Below are 19,169 nucleotides of genomic sequence, written 5' to 3'. Positions count from 1 at the left end.
CTTCCTGACTTTTCTCCAAAATTCTAGCTGATTTCACCCCTGTACACCTGATGCCTAGGTACATACCACTTAAAAAAAAAATCACCAAAACAACAAACCAAAAAGCCTAACTCTATGGAGTGACACTGTGCTCTTGTTCTGCAATCCTAAAAATAACTTTTCCCAATAAGTCTCTACAGTAAAACTTGTTATGTTTTGTTTTTTTTTTTACATGGGGAACTACACAAGGTTTTGATACTTGGAAACAGATCAGAAACAGAGTAGTTTCATTGAAACCCCTTCTAAGCTTTTTTTTTTAATTATGCTACAGTGCCAGTGCACAATGGCTGATAACTTGTCTTAATATACACAAAACAGTGCTTACATAAAGGATAACCAGTGTGTCCTGTCACACAAGCTAGCTAGAGAAGACCTACAAGAACAAGTCTGGAACACCATGCTAGTACACTCCAGACAGCTACATTGCTGTTAATTCAAACTGATCAGAAAGCTAATTTAAGTACAAAACAGGCTAGGCATTTGCTAGCCACATGAGACTGCTTGTAGGCAAAAGCAAACCTAGGTATTTATGCTTTACTACATCATCCCACTTCTGGATCTAACAGTGGCTTTCTAGTAACCTTCTACAAGTCAAAACAGATCTTTATGAAATTCAAATTATTCCATGTCCTTTATAATCAAAAGGTCTCAACTCAGGAGTTTCATATGCATTGTTAACCAATAATGAAAGAAATAAGAGTCCTACTAGGTCATTTATGCCCCAATAGCATTTCCATTTGTAAACTAATACAGACAAAACAGGAAGCTGTCTATAAGAACAGCTAGCTGCAAGCGTTCTTTGTCCAAAGATAAAGCTACTTATAATTTGCAACTTTTAAACACATGCAGGTTACCAAACCACACTCTTGGATCCTTAGAGGGCCCAACTATAGTTTCAGGTCATCTTCTGTGGATGAGTAAGTAAAAAGGCACCCTCTTCTTCAAGAAACCTCCCAGCACACACAGAATGAAGGGGAGGCTTGAAACTCATTTTTCCCTACTACTAGGCAAACACTCCATAGTCATAATTCATCTCTCTTCTGTAGTAACTCGCCACCACTGCTTATGCAAAAAGCCAGCAGCAGAAACGTGGTGCAAATTACTGCCCTAGACCAGCATGAACAAATCAAAAAAGGACAGGGATAGAGCAAGACAAGTTCCCATAATTCAAAATAGTTTTCTGTCAAGACAATAACGACATCTTTAACATTAGCCACAACATATGTAACTCTGTAGGGTAGGGGGAACAGTTTTAAGTCTGTCACTTGCTATTTATTGCTGTTCTAATAGGACACAGACTGAACAAAATAACATACTTCATGGAATCCTTAAACCCTTTTACCCAGTGTACTATTGTTTGTACCTGAACCAACAGCCTTCCAGTTACAAGGCAACAGCATTAACCTGTACCAGGTCTCTGGCTCCTTTATTCTAGCTACTTCCTTAAGTGTACACATTCCAGTGAATTCATTCATTTTTTATTATCTAGGCTTTCAGAAGCCCAACTGTGGATTTGTTTGTCCTGCAGGAGAAATTAGTCACTCAGCTACTAAACAAGTAGTAACAATTTAATTGAGCAGTTGACATTTGTCTTACCTTATCTACATTTGCTCTAGTTTTGGCAGAGGTTTCTACGTACTGCACACCCCACTCTTCTGCCTTACTTCTAGCTTCTTCTACAGGCACTTGTCTGCGTTCTTCCAAGTCAGATTTGTTTCCCACTACCAGTAAAGGGATTTTATCTTCTTCAGCCTTCACACGCAGGATCTGTTCCCTAATGCATTAGATATTCAAAATAAAAATATCTGTGTTAGCAATAGCAACAAAAACCCCACCCTTACCAGGAGTGGATCAAGCGGTCTGCAAATTACTAGTGTTTGCAAGAGTCTATTTCCCAACAGTTGAACATAAACTTGGAATAATTTTATGGTGTGTAACACTAACGCTATGAGTTTCACACTACTAAGAGCCTCACACTTCCAGGAAGGCAGTTTCACAATTTAGTTAGTAAGTTTACTAACCAGGCTCTAGTAAAGAGCTGTGTGGTAGCAGAGCAGCTTATAACAGTTGTTCACATCTGAATGAAGATAAGAGCACAAGTGCCATGTTCACCGAGTTTCACCTTGGCATTCAATCACCATCTTCAACTTCTAGTCTACATTGCATCTCAGTATCAAGGCTTTGCCAAGGTAGTAGGTTGGGAATAGCACAGACAGCTGGCAGAGATCATTCTTAATGGCTACCTAAACAGAGGAGAATGTTACTAAGTAGTGCTGAACTAAAATGCTAGCCACCTTCCTCCTTCAAAGACTCCAAGAAAATACTTGAGCCATCAGCATTAACCTAGCTATACTTTGTCCTTCTAAAAGAACCTATCAGCATCCAGGAGACAGAGTGATGCTGCATGTCAGTCTCAAAGTCTGTGAGTAAAACCTTAGTTGAAAACACACTGACACATGCTACTGTCCATCTAAGACACTGAAAGAACTGTAACAGTGTACAGCTATTTTTAGATTGCTTCAGTTTGTTATAAGCAAGAACCAAACTAGGCATGAGCATGGTGCTATAACCCCTTGTCCCACTAAGTTACCACACCATTTCAGATGCCTGCACTTTCCATCCACAAAATAACTGAATGTACATAGAATACATGAGAACATAAAGCAACGTTAACACTGAAGCAGACAATCTGCTGTTGCATTCAGATCTACCTTCACACATTCAGATTACAGAGGCACCAAAAGCAAACACTGAATGCACACCATCAGCAGGAGATCTAGGGTTTAAAGACAAACCCATAGTTCATTCAGTATTCTACTTCTTCTGTAGTTTTAAGATTTCTGGAAGTTGGAGGATCCATATTACAAGTCTGCAGTTTAGTCTGTGATGCTGGTGACTCATACTACCCACTGCCGCCTTCTTCCTGGGGAGGAGTTTTCCAAGGGGCTGGTTCTTGCACATCAGCTTAACTGAAGTACTCCATTTAACTAGTTTCACTATTTCTTTACTTCTGAACCATTGAGAAGTAGGAGATTCTCCATATCAAAGCTTTTATGTCCTTCTTGCTCATCTTTAGGACTAGCATTTCTTTTTCATTGTTTTGTTGTGCTGGAATCTTGAACCAACACACAGTTAACCTAGTCACAGAAGTCTGACAAAAACCACAAACTGCCAAGCCAAAACACTCCTGCTCCTTTTCATCCAAAGTCTTAAGCCTTGGATTTAACCTTATATTTCGCTTAAGCACACAAGCCAAAACCCTAGGTTTGGCTGTGTCCTTCCAAGTGTCTTATTTTCTTCCTATTTTTGAACACTATCCGATTTTTTCCTCCATCTTATACCAGGAACAGTTCAAGCACTCGGTTTTTCAGTCCTACAACAGTTCAACCGTGTAGCTCCTTCCAGTGTCCCCATTAGACCAAACTGAGCAGAACAGCTCCACAACTGCCAGCCTTCTGAAATCTAACGAAGTCGCAGAAGAATTATGTGACAAAGTAACAACATTTTTATACCTCTTAAAAGATTATGCAGTCTCCTACTACTGTTGGAACAGTGTAAGGTATCAAGAACCTGGACCAAAGTCTTGGAGTGCAAGGGGGTTTTGCCATAGCTTTAAGAAAACCCTAGAAATAGGTGTCTACCTTAGCACCAGCTCTTGTATCACCAATTAGTATCTTAACCTTGTACCACTGAAGCAAAACTAACATAATCCAGACTGATAAATTTTATTCTGAAAAACATAAGGAACTCCTAACACTTCATGTTTTAGCAAATTTTACTTCAAGTTGTACAGCTGTCCTAGGGAGTCTCTGGATTACCTCCTACACTGAGACAACAGCTTTCATGAAGTAAAAGTTAGAACACTTGCCCTGAAGAACTTTGCTACATGAATTCTGAGACCAGAATACAGGTAATGGTTTAAACATCTTGTTTTTCTTTTGTACTACACAAGGAGTTTCCATGCTCAGTCTGGTGCTGATTTTTACATTAGAACTATTAATCCCAAGAACAAAAATGGAAGCATTTAGTACTACTGTGTATCTTTCTAGGAATACATCTGCCTACAATAGTACTGTTTGACTGCCAACATTTGTTTGGCACCAATCCACACCTGAGAGCATAGACTAATCCTTCCTTTCCTTAGAGCACCTGCTTCTAGCAGAAAGCAATAGAGCGTCTGAAACTTGGCCAAAAGGTAGACTTAATTCCAGAAGTACTGCTCTAAGATAATTAAACTTCACATCCACAAAGACTGAAAATTGGCTTGAATATGCAGGTTTTAAGAGTCCAAGAATCTGTTACTTGCCTGAAGTTGCTGCTGGAGTAATGTACTCCTAAGTTGCAGGCATGAAGACAGCCACAGCCATAGGCTGGATACCATGGTTTAAGTTACCAGTTACTAAGAGCAAATAGTTAGGTTGACACTCTTATGCCACCAAATGGTAACGAACAAAGGATAAAAGCTACAGTGCTCTAAGAGGAGTTGTCAGAGCAACAAAGGAAGCAGATACTTCCCTCTGCCTGGGAGAAGAGCTACTTACCGAAACTCTGCTGTTGCTGTGAAGGATTCATGCTCTGTTATTGAGAAGACTAGAAGAAATCCTTCCCCACTGCGAAAATAGTTATCTCTGATGGCTGCATAATCTTCCTGTCCTGCCGTGTCCAGAATGTCTATCTGAACTTCTTCACCATCCAGAACTACTTTCTTTCTGTAGCTGTCAGCCTTGGTAGGTTCATAGTCTTCTACAAACTGAAGGTAAGGGATTAGTGTTTAGAATTACTGTCAAATGGTCTCATTATTAGTCTACATCCAGCCTTTTCCACTTCAGTGACACTTAAACTCCCCCAAACCTTCTCATAATACAGTCAGCTACTAAGTTCCACCACCTCTTTTTTTAGTTTCACTATAAAAAGCAAATTATTTAAGCACTTAATACATCAGAGCCAGTCTGCCTAGTCAAGAGAAACTGTCTTGCTACATAAAACACCATTCAGCAGTTTCAGCATAATTTAAGGGACAAGGATGCAGTATAAGCTACCAGCAACCTGGTGGCATTATCCAGATCTCCCACTTCAAGAAAAAGTATTGGAGCACACAGTTAACTGAAACTTCAACAGGTATAGATGACAGCATCCAGCTGCTGAACATGAAAACCTGCTCTATAATTACACAGGGACATACTGTAGTCCATTCAATATTGATCAGATCCAAAAAGCCACTGCCAGTTCAACTTGTAAGGTACCAGTGTCAGACGGGCTGTCAGTACAGAACTAACCTTTCCACCTCCTTTCTCTCAGCCTTGAAGTACAGCAAAAGGCTGTGCCATGAGCCTGATTAAGCTGGCTGGCCTTCACTAACAAGTATGCCACCTGTTCAGATACTCAATCACTGTAGTATGTGTGGACAGCCTGTATATAAACATTAACTTCTAAATTACAGATTCATGTATTCCTTCACATACTAGTCTAGATCATCTGGTCTAGCTTTCTGTATACCAGCACAGAATAATTCATGCTCTGAACATGCCCACTTCATCATCTAGCTCAGAATGAGCTGTAATGCTTACTTCTGACTTCAACTTTAACTGACCTAAAAAAAGAGGAACAAAATTAAAGTTCAGTGCCAACTGGTGATAGCTTTTGTACACTCAGACAAGCACATGCACATTACGCATACCTTCTGAAGACTAACTAACAAGCATCAGTTTTGTCACCCTTTGCTAAAGAATTTATCAGAGGGCACCCCTCCCTGATTTTTATATCCTTCTCCTGCCAGTCAGGTCATCAGGTCTTTTGCTAGTTACATTTAGTTCCCCTGTCCCACTACAGAAGTTTGGTAAACTGTATCCATTGGTGCTTTAGAGAAACCAAACCAAAGCTACTTACCTCATCATACATAAATTGAAGAGTGAGTGCAGATTTGCCCACACCTCCACTGCCAACCATTATCACTTTATGGAGGGCCAAGGAACTCTGGTTCTTGCTCTTACTGGCAGCCATCGTCCCACTTGCCACAGATGAAGTGCCAGGCAACCAATTAGATCTGCAGACAGAAGAAAGAGTCACCATCCATGACATTGGTGACACACAGGTAAAGCATCTCCCTAGTGCTGAAAGACCAGATTAAAACTCTGCCCAGCAAGCCTGAGGAATGGGCCATTTCAATGTACTGGCAAGCAGATCACATCACTGATGTCTGAAGTACGAGTAGGAACAAGGTATAAGAACAAATCCCTTCCATTTGTGACAACAGTACCATTCATAAAGTTTAAACAAAAGATTTCTTAAAACAGCTACTAGATGAACAAGTTGTTCTTATCTGTAAGCCCACCTTACACAACTACCACTTAGAGCAGTTCCCAAAGAATAAAAAACTAATTTCTTTCAATAACATGAAATTAAGTGTTTTTTATTGTTCTTGTTATAAGGCTTTACACCTTTCTAAAGCATTTCTTTAATGTTGATGCAGCTTAGTGTCAACATGGAAGCAGAGCTATACCTTAGATCTGCTTAGAGGTAGAAAGATTACTTTTGATCTCTTCTCTACATAAGCTAAGAAAAAAAGCAGTAAATTCTGGCAGGAACAAGTTGCAAAAGCTTCCAGCAGAAAGTCTTATGACATGGCATTAACATTTATATTCTTCCTGCCTTCTGATGCTGCAAATCTAATTTGCTTTTGGAAGAAAAAAAACTATTGTGCTTTACTGCAAGAAATTCTCTGTTCTCATTCTTCTTGTGATGTTTCAAAGCCATAAAATAATAAGCTTCAATAAACAAGTATAGTTAACAAGCCTTTGGTTTTGTGTTATGCAAAACAATTAAATGCTAGAGACTTCTTAAAAACAATTTTTTTTTTTAAGAGTAGCTGGACACAGTAGTTGTGACCAACACAAGTAGCATCTCTAAGAACAGCGCATTGGAGAGAAAAGCAGAGTAACCAATACAAAAAGACACAACACCAGTCAGGATTCACACACAGGGGGGGGAAAAAAAAAACCAGAGACGTGTATTCCAGACACATGACTACTATAAGGGAGATGCTAGGATAGCAACACTTGTGTCCTCATGGCATGACAACTAAGGGCCTCAGCTGTTCATATCCTGGCAGAGTGCTAAAAAGAGAACAGCAGACCATTCAGCAAACACTGCTATGAAAAGTGGCTATACCAGCCTTGGTTTATAGCAGCACCCATTATTCCAGAAGCACAGAAGCAACAGGCCTACCAGGAGTCTCAAATTAGGCTGGGCACGATTGCTCCAGAAAGACAATGGAACTACCACAGTACACTATCAAGTTCTACTAGATGGAAATACACAGCCTACAGTAGAAGCTGGAGTACTATATTGGAAAAAAAGCTTCAGGATAACTAGCTCCCCTAAAAATTAACTGGGAATTTAAGGGATTGTCAACCTACAAACACACCGTAAGATTATTTAGCCTGGAAAGGACCTTTGGATGCTGTCTAGTCCAAACTTCCCCCTTATAACAGTTTGCTCCAAGCAATCCAGTTTATATGCCCTGCATTTTGAGGCTGACAATTCTACGACCATGCTGCGTAACCTGCCCTGGGATACACTGATGGTGAAGATTCCACCCCCACCCCCCCTTGTCATGACTTGATGTTCTGAAAAGCAACAAAACAAACTAAGTTCTTATGACTACTGCATGCAAGTACAAACATGCCAACAACCAAGAAGTACCCTCAGGACAGCATTTTCAGCCATCTGAGCAGTAGTATTTTTGCATGCAGAGTATTTTACTCACAACCGTTTGCTACATACATTTAGTACAGGAACACAAGTTAATGATCTTTTAAGTGTTATTCTGGAATAAACACCAGTCAATGAAAACAAGTATTTTTCTTCTGGTAATCTTCTATATTATGTTATACATAAGCTCCCTCATTCAGGACACTCCTTAGTATAGAAATTTAATATAAAATCCCTTAAATATAGGGATGTGACAACTCTGTGCTGTACAGGGAGAATCTCTGAGAAGCAAAACACATTTATGTTTGAGACAGTGAATTCAGCCATTACCCCAGAGATTCCAAACCAGAAGACTATTACGAGGTTTTTTGCAATTATTTTTTTTGTTGTTGTTCTTAGTCACCAGAAAGGCAAGCCAGAGGGGAAAAAGAACTGAAGTCCCTGCCACAGGAACATGGGGAAAAAAAACTACGAAAACACAAAACAGGTAGCATCTGAACTCCAGAAATTGTTGCCAAAAGGCATTTTGCTTGCGGTCCACATGTTCTACAGATTATAAACTAGAATTCAGCTTGCTTGGACATAGACACCCAAGTCAGGAGAGCTATAGATTGGAGACTTCAGTGTTCCAATAATACCTCAGTGTGTAGTCAAACTAACACGGCTTGCTCTTACGTTAGAGAAGTTTATTTTGTTCTAGTTCAACAGTAGCCTGGCTTTGACAGTAGTAGATAAGCTGCTTTCTGGAGAAGCCAAGTGACCCTTAGCAACTTTTCAATGTAATTACTGTTAAAGAAATAGTTTAATGTTAAACCCAAACATCCTAAGATTGTTTTAAATGCTATGTTATCTAACACAAAGCTTTGAAATTAAGTATTTCTCTGGCAACACAAACTTAGTGCTGCTGCCTGTGATGTTGCCCTAAGTCCACTGTGCTATGCAACTGCAATGAGAACTTTTTTTACTAACAGCCAAGACAAAGAGAGAGCAACTTTCTGCCTCCTGTCAATATGGATACCACAACTTTACCAGGTGATAATAAAGGAATAGCTGCCTTTTAGGTGAAATATGGACCAACTTGACTGTTCACTACAAGGTCATTGTAGAGATAAGTGGAAAGAATATTTAAATCCTTCCTTCTCCACCCCACCACACCAGCAGAAACTGCAAGGTCAGCCTTACAGTATTACCTGGCTTGTAACCCAAGTATAGTATTAAAAAAACCCACCCAACAGCATACGAGTTTACGGGTTTATTGCATCTAAAGCTAGCCTGGCTCTTAATGGCCACAGTACTTGACCTTCCCTGCAGAGCTGTTACAAGTGCCACTTGAATCTTTTAGATTATCAACACTTTATGAACCCCCTGAATGCAGAGGTCTGCTCACAACACAGCTCCCACGTTGTGTACCCTCAGGAAATCCCAGAAGCTTCATACAAGGAGTCTCTTTGATGGCAACAGAGGGAGCACAACCCCCTCCAGCCCCAGAAGAGCCAGGCAGCACAGAACAAGGCAAGGCTGAAGCAGCATAGCACAGAATTGACACAGGCAGTATCAGTGCTTACAGACCAGGCTAACAGCACAATAGAACACTGGTTCCAAAAGTGGCACAGTAAGATTTTAATAGGAATACACTGAAGCCAACTGTTTGATTACTTGCATTTCCATCTGTTCCTTGTGCTGCCATTTACACACCATGGTTCAAAGCTCACATTTAACAGTTCCTTGAGGTTAAAAAAAATAATCAATTAACACAAGTAGAACCTCTCCATCACCCCATTAGAGAAGGGTGAATTTTCATCTCATTCTGTAGATTAAGCATCCTTGAGGCAATCAAGACACCAACATTAACTCATCTGTTTCTTACAGAAAAGTAGTCTTGGGAAATTCAACCACCTCTCAAAAAAGTAGCAATGTCTAGAAGAACCTGTGATGACTGCAGTTGCTTTCAAAACATTGTTCTGTTGCCTTCAGTTTAAGGGAATGTAAATTTAAGGCCAAGAGTCTTAACATCTGCTGAAAAGCCTGCTCTGAATTCAGTGTCCAGACAAGACACCTAATTATGTGATAAGTATTCCCTCCTCTCCCATATTGCTTTTAACTTACTGGAAAGTAAACTGTATCCAAACAGCAAGCCTCCTCTGAGAGGATGAGAAGCAATCCAGTCTACGGCAGTGTGTCCACCCATTTAATTTCAATCTGGCACTTTACCCTCAGGTTTAATGACATCATGTTCAATTTTGTGTGGTGTTATAAGCCATAAAAAACAGATAGTGTTTTTTGAAAGATCAGAGGTGGGTGGTGGTGGTGTTCTCCTGGTTACAGTTCATTCTGCTTTAAAACAGAGTGCTAGACAGAGCCCAAGTCACAGCTTTTTCGGGCCGTCTTTCATCTTTAAGATATTAGAAGCAATTATGTGCATCATCTGCTTCAGGTCAATGGCTTAATCCTATCTTTTAGTAACTCCAGATTTGTTTTATAATAGGTTACACAAAGCCATATGCACAATGTGAATTTTGTTGGGCTAGTGAAAGATGCTCTTCAGACCAAGAAACGAAGGTTACACCAGCAGACAGGCCAGCCACATAAAGCACAGCAAGACCTGTAAATCAGGCCATACACAGTAGCTGCTAAAGACCAAAAAGATTTAGACTTCTGTGGTCAAGTAAATATCTTCAGAACTAACCAAACTATGCTACCCTCAATATAAGAAATTTCACCCTAAACTTACCAACAGTTTCAGCCTTCCCTTTTCTTACCTGTTCAGATTATAACTTTTCCAGGTTAACTAAGGCTTTCTGCTGAAGAGAAACCTGCACAATGTTGTGTCATTCTTGGCTGGTCCCTTGAAACTGAGCACTTCAAGGCACTTGTTTATAAACAGCTCCATGACCTCCAAACATAACCACTAGGGTGCTATTTCTCCACCTTCTCTTAGCCGTAACAGTTAAATTCTTCAAATATTGTTAACAAACGTGACTAGTTTACCCAATGCCAAGGTTCAGAGACCCATTACTGAATAACTACATTTATTGCATTAGATTGCATTTTCACATCCCTTTTTACTTCACCTGCCTTAAGGCCTCACAGTTGTACAGTCACTTACAGAAAGGAAAAAGCTCTTGCCACTTCACAAAAAAGAACCTATTCTATGTATTTGCATCGGCTGTAGAAGAAAAAACACACATAAGAAACTTCACCAAGTTTACCTGTTTTCCAGTAACTATTCTGTTACTATAATAAAAAAATTCTAGACCCCTCCAAAGTCTTTAACTGAAATTGCTTCTAGTTCTTCCAATTCACTTTGGGATTAAAAACTGAAATAAAGCTCTAAGCTCAAAATTGCTGAGATCAGCCCTTGTTCTCTTGCTGTGCAGCTGATATCTTTGGACATTTCTTTTCACTGCTGTTCTGCCACTGAAAGCAGCCACTCTTTGCATTTTAAAATGGGATTCTAGAAACGCTTAGCCCAATAGCTTGACAGAGCAGCTTTGTCAGACTCTTAAGATACCTACTTTAAAAGGAAAATCTGAGTATTCAACCTATTAAAGACTTAAATATGATGTCATCAAAAGCAAGCACATAAAGAGCAAGGTTTTGCAACAGTATTTTAACAATCCTCATTTATCAGAATATGAATTAGAGACTTTGAGGTGTTTGGTTCTGTCATATGCCAACAAGAATGCAGTCACAGAAATTCCCTGGATCACAAAACTAATTAACAATCTCACTGAGCTATGAACTGTAAGAGCTCCTCAGCTGTTCTGAGGTTATCCAGAAAATATTTAAGTACTGAAATTCCATTAGCTTTCAATGGACTGTAAGTGCTTGAACTGGTAATTCAACTATATAAAAAAAACCATTCATTTGAGATTAAGTAGCATATTTAATGCTACTGAAAGTTTTAGAATATGCAGGCTAAAAATAAAAATGCTACTCTATCTTCTTTTGCTGTGCTATTATCTTACCTCTCAGCATGTCTCCAGTTATTGGTTTTCAAGTTAAAGAGATGATTATATGTTTGGCAGAAATTCCTGCTAGGGATATCCTTCCCCATGTACTGCTGGGTGTTTCTACCTTCCCAGCTGTGGTTAAAGATTTTTCTGGGCCATGCTTAATAAGGTCAAGGAACTCATCCAGCTTGAGATGTCGTGCAGAACAGATGGGGGCAGCAATTTCACAGCCCCCATTTGTATCACCCAATGCTGCTATCACTGCCCTCACTCCCTTGGCCCTGGCTGTTCAAGCCCATCTCCTCCTGCAGGAGAGCTATTCAGCCTGGCTGACTGGGCCTGCCAGTCACATCTCCAAGGCCACATGCCTCAGTGCCAGTGCTGATGTGAGGGAAGAAAGCCAATTTGCACAATTGATGCCAAAGAAGGTGGAACTATAGCAGCCAAAATGCTACTTACATTGCTGCAGAAACAGTGAAGTTACCTGATCCTGCTCACACTATGCTCCCTTGACAAGTGTGCTGGTACAGCCGACAACCTGCTGTAGTGTCTGGGCTCAGCACTGGTATGAAACCCCAAACCTGAGATCTGCTTTTGCTAATCAGGCATTTTCTCTCTCCATGCAAAACCTGTTAGTAGACCTGCAGTTGCAAGGATAAGGGCACTAAACAGAATGCTAGAAATGGATTTGCTAAACTTAATACTTACAACATCAGGAGGAAGAATTTAGGGCAAGGAACTACCTTACTCTCTACATGTGAAGGGTATATTCCTTATAGAATTGTCGGAAGGCATCAACAGCCATACCTTTCAGTGTTACAGGAAAAACTGCAGAATTAATACATTATTTGCTTGTAACTTTCAGTGTATCATTACACGAGTTTCCATCAGTTAGAATTAGTTACTAATCCCATCCAAAAAACAGAATTCCATGTACATTTAAAGACACTGGCCGTCACAACTACTCTCTAGCAGCAGCCATACATACACTACTAGAACAGACACAAGAAGCAAACCCAAGACAAGCAGGTCTGCAGTGTTGCAGCAGTTCAAGGTTAAGCCAGACCATGACTATTCCCCATCTTCTACCAGACTGGGGAAAGAATAAGCACAGACCAAGGAAGTTTTAATTCAGGAATTGTATTTCATTAACATCTGAAGTGTTAGCTTCCAGAAGAAATACTGCAGCCTGTATGATGAACTTGCACTGCAGGCAAGTCCCTAAGACTTGCTCGTCTGGAGCATACACATGCAGAATAAAAGCAGTATTTATAATTCATTCTGATCAGGAGTCCTCCCTGCATGTATGCACAGGGAAGCAAGCATTCCACACTGGGACTCAGAAATTACACTAGTGTATTCTAACACTATCAACAGCATCAGATATCCAGCCACTGGATGCCAGACAGTTAAGATTAAGAATCCCTGCTAGTAATCCTCATACCACTTTTCACTGTTCCACACATTTGCATGCACAGATGTCTTCAGCTCTCCACTTAGACTAAAACTGTTCAATAAGATCAAGAGATCTTTAGAAGAATAGACTTACTATACAAAGACTTCAAGTATTTTCCTGACGTGCAGTTGTGTAGAATAGATCATGAAGAAACAGACTCTCAGGAGCATTGCTACTTTAGCTGACCTTTATTACTCTAGCAACTTACAGAGTCTGGCACACTGTTCTTTGCAACAGTCTATAGCTAGACTTGGACAACCCCACTTTTTATGGCTATCTTCAGATGTAGCTATCACAGATTAGTGACCTATTTTAACTATGAAATACCTGTATTCATATTCAATTACTCCCCCCCATCCTTGCCAAGCATAGCCCAACTTGCTTATGAGTTTTCAGAAAGACACATCATTATAACTCAGAAAATCTGACAGCAGCAGGCGTTTACTTACTAGATAAAATTCCTAAATACATGCCCTCTCACATTATTCAGTAAAGGACCACTCTAGATTATTACAAATAAACAGTCTTACTTGTGAGCAGTAATTTCGAGGTAATAATCTTGACATCCAAAGAAAACCTGGAACCAAATCCTAACTAAGTTTACAGCTGAAGGCTGCATTCAAATATGCAGCCTTCAAAGATTTAGTCACAGGAAGAACTCAGTTTGAGCATCAGAAGGGTAGCAGTTTAAAGCAATCCTTTAAACTAAAGCCAGATCTTACGCTGAATTGAAATACAGGGGAATGTATACATATCCCTGTTCCTAAGGGACTTAAATATCTGTTAGGGTTTTGGTTTTTTAGAATTCCCTTAGTGGAAGAAAGATAGCCCAGTAACTTGTTTCTGATCAGTATCTAAGTGAGAGAAAAAAGGACTAGCCTTAAACAGCACTTTTAAGGTACTGCAGCACCAAAAAAGTTATTTGTATCCATCTTTGACTAAATAAGATTGCAAAGGTCATGACACAAAGTTAACACTTAGACAGGTAAGAACTGTACAAAGATTATTATTGCATGTAGGCATCCCAACACAGTACTGTCCTGCAATACTGCAGTCATATGCAGGCCACAAAGCCTTCCAAGTCATCTTAGAGACTGCATACAGACACTAGAATGCAAGCCTTATTTCTGCTGCTTCATTTTGGTCTTGGGGCATCTTTACACAGATCTGTATAAAACATCCATTTCAATTATTTTATTTGTCACAGATACAGAGCGTTTAGGTAGGCATCTCCATTTCCTAGGCCAATAAAGCAGTGCCTGTTTTTCCCCTTAGTCTTTATAGATACAGAGACTATTCAACCAAGAAAGGGAGGAATCATGGAAGGCAGCATTAAAGAGACTGTTATGATAAGAGGACAGAATTACACAAAAGCCTTTCTAATTTGCTACCAAGCTAAGACCATGCTATGATACCAAGTTGATTCCTGCTTGAAGAAAACATATACCTTATCTTAAAATAGAGATTAAAAAGCTTACTGGGCCCCATAAGTGGAAATGCAGCTATTTGGTTGTGTAGTAATGCATTTGTACAACTGCAATCCGCTAGTCACCTATGCAAGTGGTTCTAAGAGGTCAGATGATGCTAAGCCAAGTGCGTTTATACAATGTTCTATACTCAATGCATAAAGAGCACTGGAAATACCTGCAAGACGGAAGCTAACGGTTGTCTCCACTGCTGTTCCACTTTATCTGCTGAACCATACTATTCACAAAGTCAACTCCTCTAGGATATGACACATGAAAATAGTCTACAAGCGCTGTACTTCTACAGTCATTAGGCCCGGCATCTCTACCCAGACTTCCTTGTGGGGGAAGGAGATAAACTGGCAGTTTCCCCTACAGAATTCCTTATAGATCCTAATGGGGATCAGAAAAAAAACCCCAAAGAGACCATGTAATGGTGGGAAAACTGCCAATACTCCACCATGCATCAGCTTTCCAGGAAGACTACCATAGAAGTCTGTGTTAAGTCAACTGTAACATTGTGCCTTGGTAGAGTTTTAAGTTGCATTTTCTGACACTGTACCAGCATGAATACAAACTGAGCAGAGAGATCCAAAATGATACTGTGCCTCTCTGCCTTCAGATGGATCATCACTATCTGGAAGCCTGTATTTGTCCTGCATGCAGCATCACCTCCAGTGACAGAAACACAAAACAAAGAGACAACAGCAATAAGGCAGAGAGATCTAGAATTATCCCTCCTGATAAGCACCCAAGAAGATTGGTCCCCACAACATTGCCAGTGAGAACAGTCATCCTTTTAGAGCAGTAAGGAACTTGCACAACAGGCATCTTTGATGATTAAGATGCTACCACACTTGAGAACCTTTGTAAGACAATTTGAAGCACTGTTTAGAATACTCTGCCTTGTAAAGCTGGGTTACTCCATTTTTGCACTCTGAACTAAAGTGAAAGTGTCCATTTAAGTCCACAGAAGCGGTGCAGCAACTGAGGCCATGTTTAATTGGTTTCTTACCCGTTCCAGTCTTCAAAGGCTTTTCATACCGTTTTCTACAGATACTTTATAAGGTAGTACTTTTAATACTACTTTTAAAAAGTACCTACATCTACCATATTAACAGCATGGTAGAGCTGCAGTTTTGATGCTACACCTGTCCTTTCAGATTCTAATAATAGGCTTGCATCTACTTGCTTCATTGGGTGCAACCCACCAGCTCTGCCATGTTGTTGTACCACCCTGTCACACAGGTATCTGTTCCATGTCAACAGCAATGAACTAGAGCATAAAACATGCTGCTCCCCTAACTAGCAGCATCACTGCTCTTTGCCAGAGGAGACAGGGCTCACAAGCATTACACACTCCTGCAATGGGGGCATATGCAGCACCATCCTAAAGAGAAGTTTCTCCCAAGAGGTGAGGTACCTCAGGAAGGCCCCAGTCCATCACAGTTCCCCTAAACTCTAGCACAACAGTTAGTATTCAGATAAAGGTAGTTACAGATCAATACAGTTATTAAAATTGCCTCACTGTTTCACAGATAGCTTACAGAAGCATTGTAGTTTAATATAGAGTTTTATCAGTAAAAAGAAGTCACCATCCCATTTTCCATATTACTCGGTGCAGAGCAACTGGTAGGCTGTACATAGCACCAAGCAGAACACACTCTTATTTCAACAAGATGGTGTTACCTGAAGTGGGAATTATAGCCACTAGTGTCATTACAGCAAAACATACCTCTTCTACATCCTTCTGCAGCCAGACCTCCCCAAGCACTTTCATGAGCCTCCAGGTCTAGTATTAACGCCCAGAAGACACACTGTAGAGACTACAGAAGAGAATGATCTACCATATTGTTCTTATCCTAGAAAGAACTTGCTAGGAAACCTGACAGAAGTCTTCTATAAGCACAAAGACCAAGTTAACACCATTAATCAGTATTATTATGCTAAGAGTTTGTCACTGGTGATAACTGTCTGGTTGCCTAATTACTTAAGGTGAATTATTATACCATTTCTCACACTACTCAATTAGGCTCATACCAGAAAAGTGACACTCAGGCAGAGCTGCACAACATCCTCACTCCCACTGAGTTGCAAAGCATATTTCAGCTATGTTTCCTTTGAAAGCTCATCCATGCAGAAGCATGCTCATACCCAACACACAGCATACACCAAATCCACCAAACCACTGCTAAGAGACAGTGACATACATGCTCCAAATCATTCATCTACTACCAACCTTTAATCAGATCCTGGGAGTATAACAAGTAGAACAGACAAGACAAATAGCTTACACAATGTCTTAAGTAGCACACTAGTTCAAAAGCTAAGATTCATATCCTACATCAGTACAAGGTTACAACATGGTTTCAGTTACTTCAGTGGATAACCTGCAGCTATATAATCCACAAGAAAGTTGCCAGCAACACTGATATAGAAAATTCCAACAAATATACATGCTACAGATTGCAGAAATTAATTCTTCAGTTCTCATGAAGTGCTACCCAGTCAAGTTCCCACCCCTCATCCCTACCCAGTCCTTGAGATGTCAGAGGTAATTCAATGGTCTTGCAAATATGGCGCAAGACACTGCAGACAGACAGGTCATGAGCTGCTATCACTGCTGTCCCAGAACATGGATCTTGCTTGATCATGATGTCTTCAGTTTCCCTGGTGAACTGGATGCCTGGACAAATTAAGAGTCCAAACACTATTTAGCTTGGCTTAGTGCCAGCAAAAGCAACTGTATCCACCCACACAATTACAATCCTTGCTCCTAAACTGAAGTTAGTCTCATGTTCACATCTCCATTTGGGGAAACAAACTACTGTTATGATGAGCAGAAGCAAGTAACAAACCTCTACTCCGAGTTTACTCTTAACCATGAGTCCCACTCCACAAAGGTACTGGGCAATCATCTCCCTGTAGCCTCTGAAAATACTTCCACTGTTCTAAGCATTTAACTGAAGGGTTCACAGATTTATACAATGAGTCACTAAGCGCCTTCAATCAGACACACCACAGAAGTGCCAAGCACTAAGCTTTTTTCCCTACCTTTCAATCAATGCATTTGCATCACACAAAGCAACAACAGTGACATTTAGTACTTCAGGTAATTACTGGTTATCCATAATTCAGCTGCTGTGTTAAGTCACCTTAACCACATTTCTTCATCCCAGTTTCCCCAGTCATGAAAAATAAATACCATACTAAGGTATTCTGCACATATAAGAGGCTACTTCTCTACTGGACTAAGAACAGATGTTTTCAATAACAAAAAGGCATTTATTTTTGTCTACTGTATTCATATATTATATATCAAAGCCAAAAATAGTATTTCCATCTTTAAGCAGAAACTGGATTACCACCAGTACAGGGATCACATGCAGTTTTGGTACCCCTATTCTAACGTGTAAAGATAATGAAAAGCTGTGGAGAGTTTCCCTTGTGGGAGAAGTGTTATCCTTGGTCTCCCTCATGGAAAATGCTCTGCCTACCACTATAAAAGCAATTACAGCCAAACACGTGCTCTCTGACCACAGAGCCTCCAGAGTACTGTAGAAGGCAGAGCAGCACAATAACATTCTTGTTGATAACTCTGGTTTTGGGTGGCAGACTTAACTCAGAATCACTTGACTTCCAACACACAGAAGTTAAGACACATTTAGGTCAGGATACTTCCCTTTATGACCTAGTAAGTGCCAGGTCACATGAAAATACAGAAGCAATGCAGAATACAAACTATACATTTATCCTTGTGTGCTCTTTGAGACATTCCCCTCTCCACAGGTGTCAGAATAAGAAAAAACTACTATTCCGATACACAGCTGGCTCATCTCACAGCTCTCGTGTCCTTCCCTAGGAAGTGAGCACAACAGGGTGCTTCTGTACACTAATCCATGCCACAAGGGAAACAAACAGGAGACATTTGGAGTCTGCGTGTAGCTGCAGGGGTCATAACCTCATTGGGATCACAGAGATGATCTGGGATAGCTGTCATGGTTAAAAGTGCTACAGTGGATGGCTGCAGGCTCTTTAGGGCAGGCATGCCAGGAAGGCAAGGCAAGAGGGTTACTCTTCCCATGAGAAAAAGCAGAAATGTATGAAGCTCTACCTAAGAATGGTAGACAAGCCAGTTTATGGGTCAGGATTAGCACAGTCAGCAGGTGGGCTGAGCTACAGTCTCCACAAGTGTCTTCCAGCCTCAGAGATGCTATGATTCAAGTCTGTGCCCCAGCAATACAGTTGCTGCAAATTCTATTTGTGGGAATCTGAAAGTGATCAGCCTGGTTGACATCTTGCAGGTAGTCCTTCAAAACTAACACTTAATTAGAAATCTTAACTAATATTTATTTACAAGAGTATACTAGGAAGCATGCTTATCAGATGGTGGCTACTATTAGGATACCATTGTGACTACTTAAAGAGTTGGACAAGATCACTGCTTGATCACCATTTTACAATCTAAATTAATATAAAGATGTACAGTAGCACCACTGGTCAGCCTACTGATGTCTAATAATTTTGAATTAGTTTCCTTCCATT

General features: G+C 40.2%; 1 protein-coding gene across 2 annotated transcripts in view; it reads right to left on the bottom strand.

Annotated features, from left to right (window-relative positions):
* Positions 1 to 19,169, bottom strand: part of RALB (RAS like proto-oncogene B) — a 49,442-nt gene that overhangs the window by 2,374 nt on the left and 27,899 nt on the right. For both annotated transcript variants that reach the window (XM_080399554.1, XM_080399553.1), the window contains exons 2-4: positions 5,926 to 6,082; positions 4,581 to 4,789; positions 1,636 to 1,813 (exon numbers count right to left, since the gene is read on the bottom strand). In XM_080399554.1, coding sequence (XP_080255680.1) covers positions 1,636 to 1,813; positions 4,581 to 4,789; positions 5,926 to 6,039 — 501 coding nt within the window. In that variant the 5' untranslated portion in view covers positions 6,040 to 6,082. The remainder of the gene's footprint in view (positions 1 to 1,635; positions 1,814 to 4,580; positions 4,790 to 5,925; positions 6,083 to 19,169) is intronic.

The sequence above is a fragment of the Falco punctatus genome (genome assembly GCF_963210335.1).
Source record: "Falco punctatus genome assembly, chromosome: 8".
Classification (NCBI taxonomy): Eukaryota; Metazoa; Chordata; class Aves; order Falconiformes; family Falconidae; genus Falco; species Falco punctatus.
This window is presented reverse-complemented; position numbering and strand designations above follow the sequence as displayed.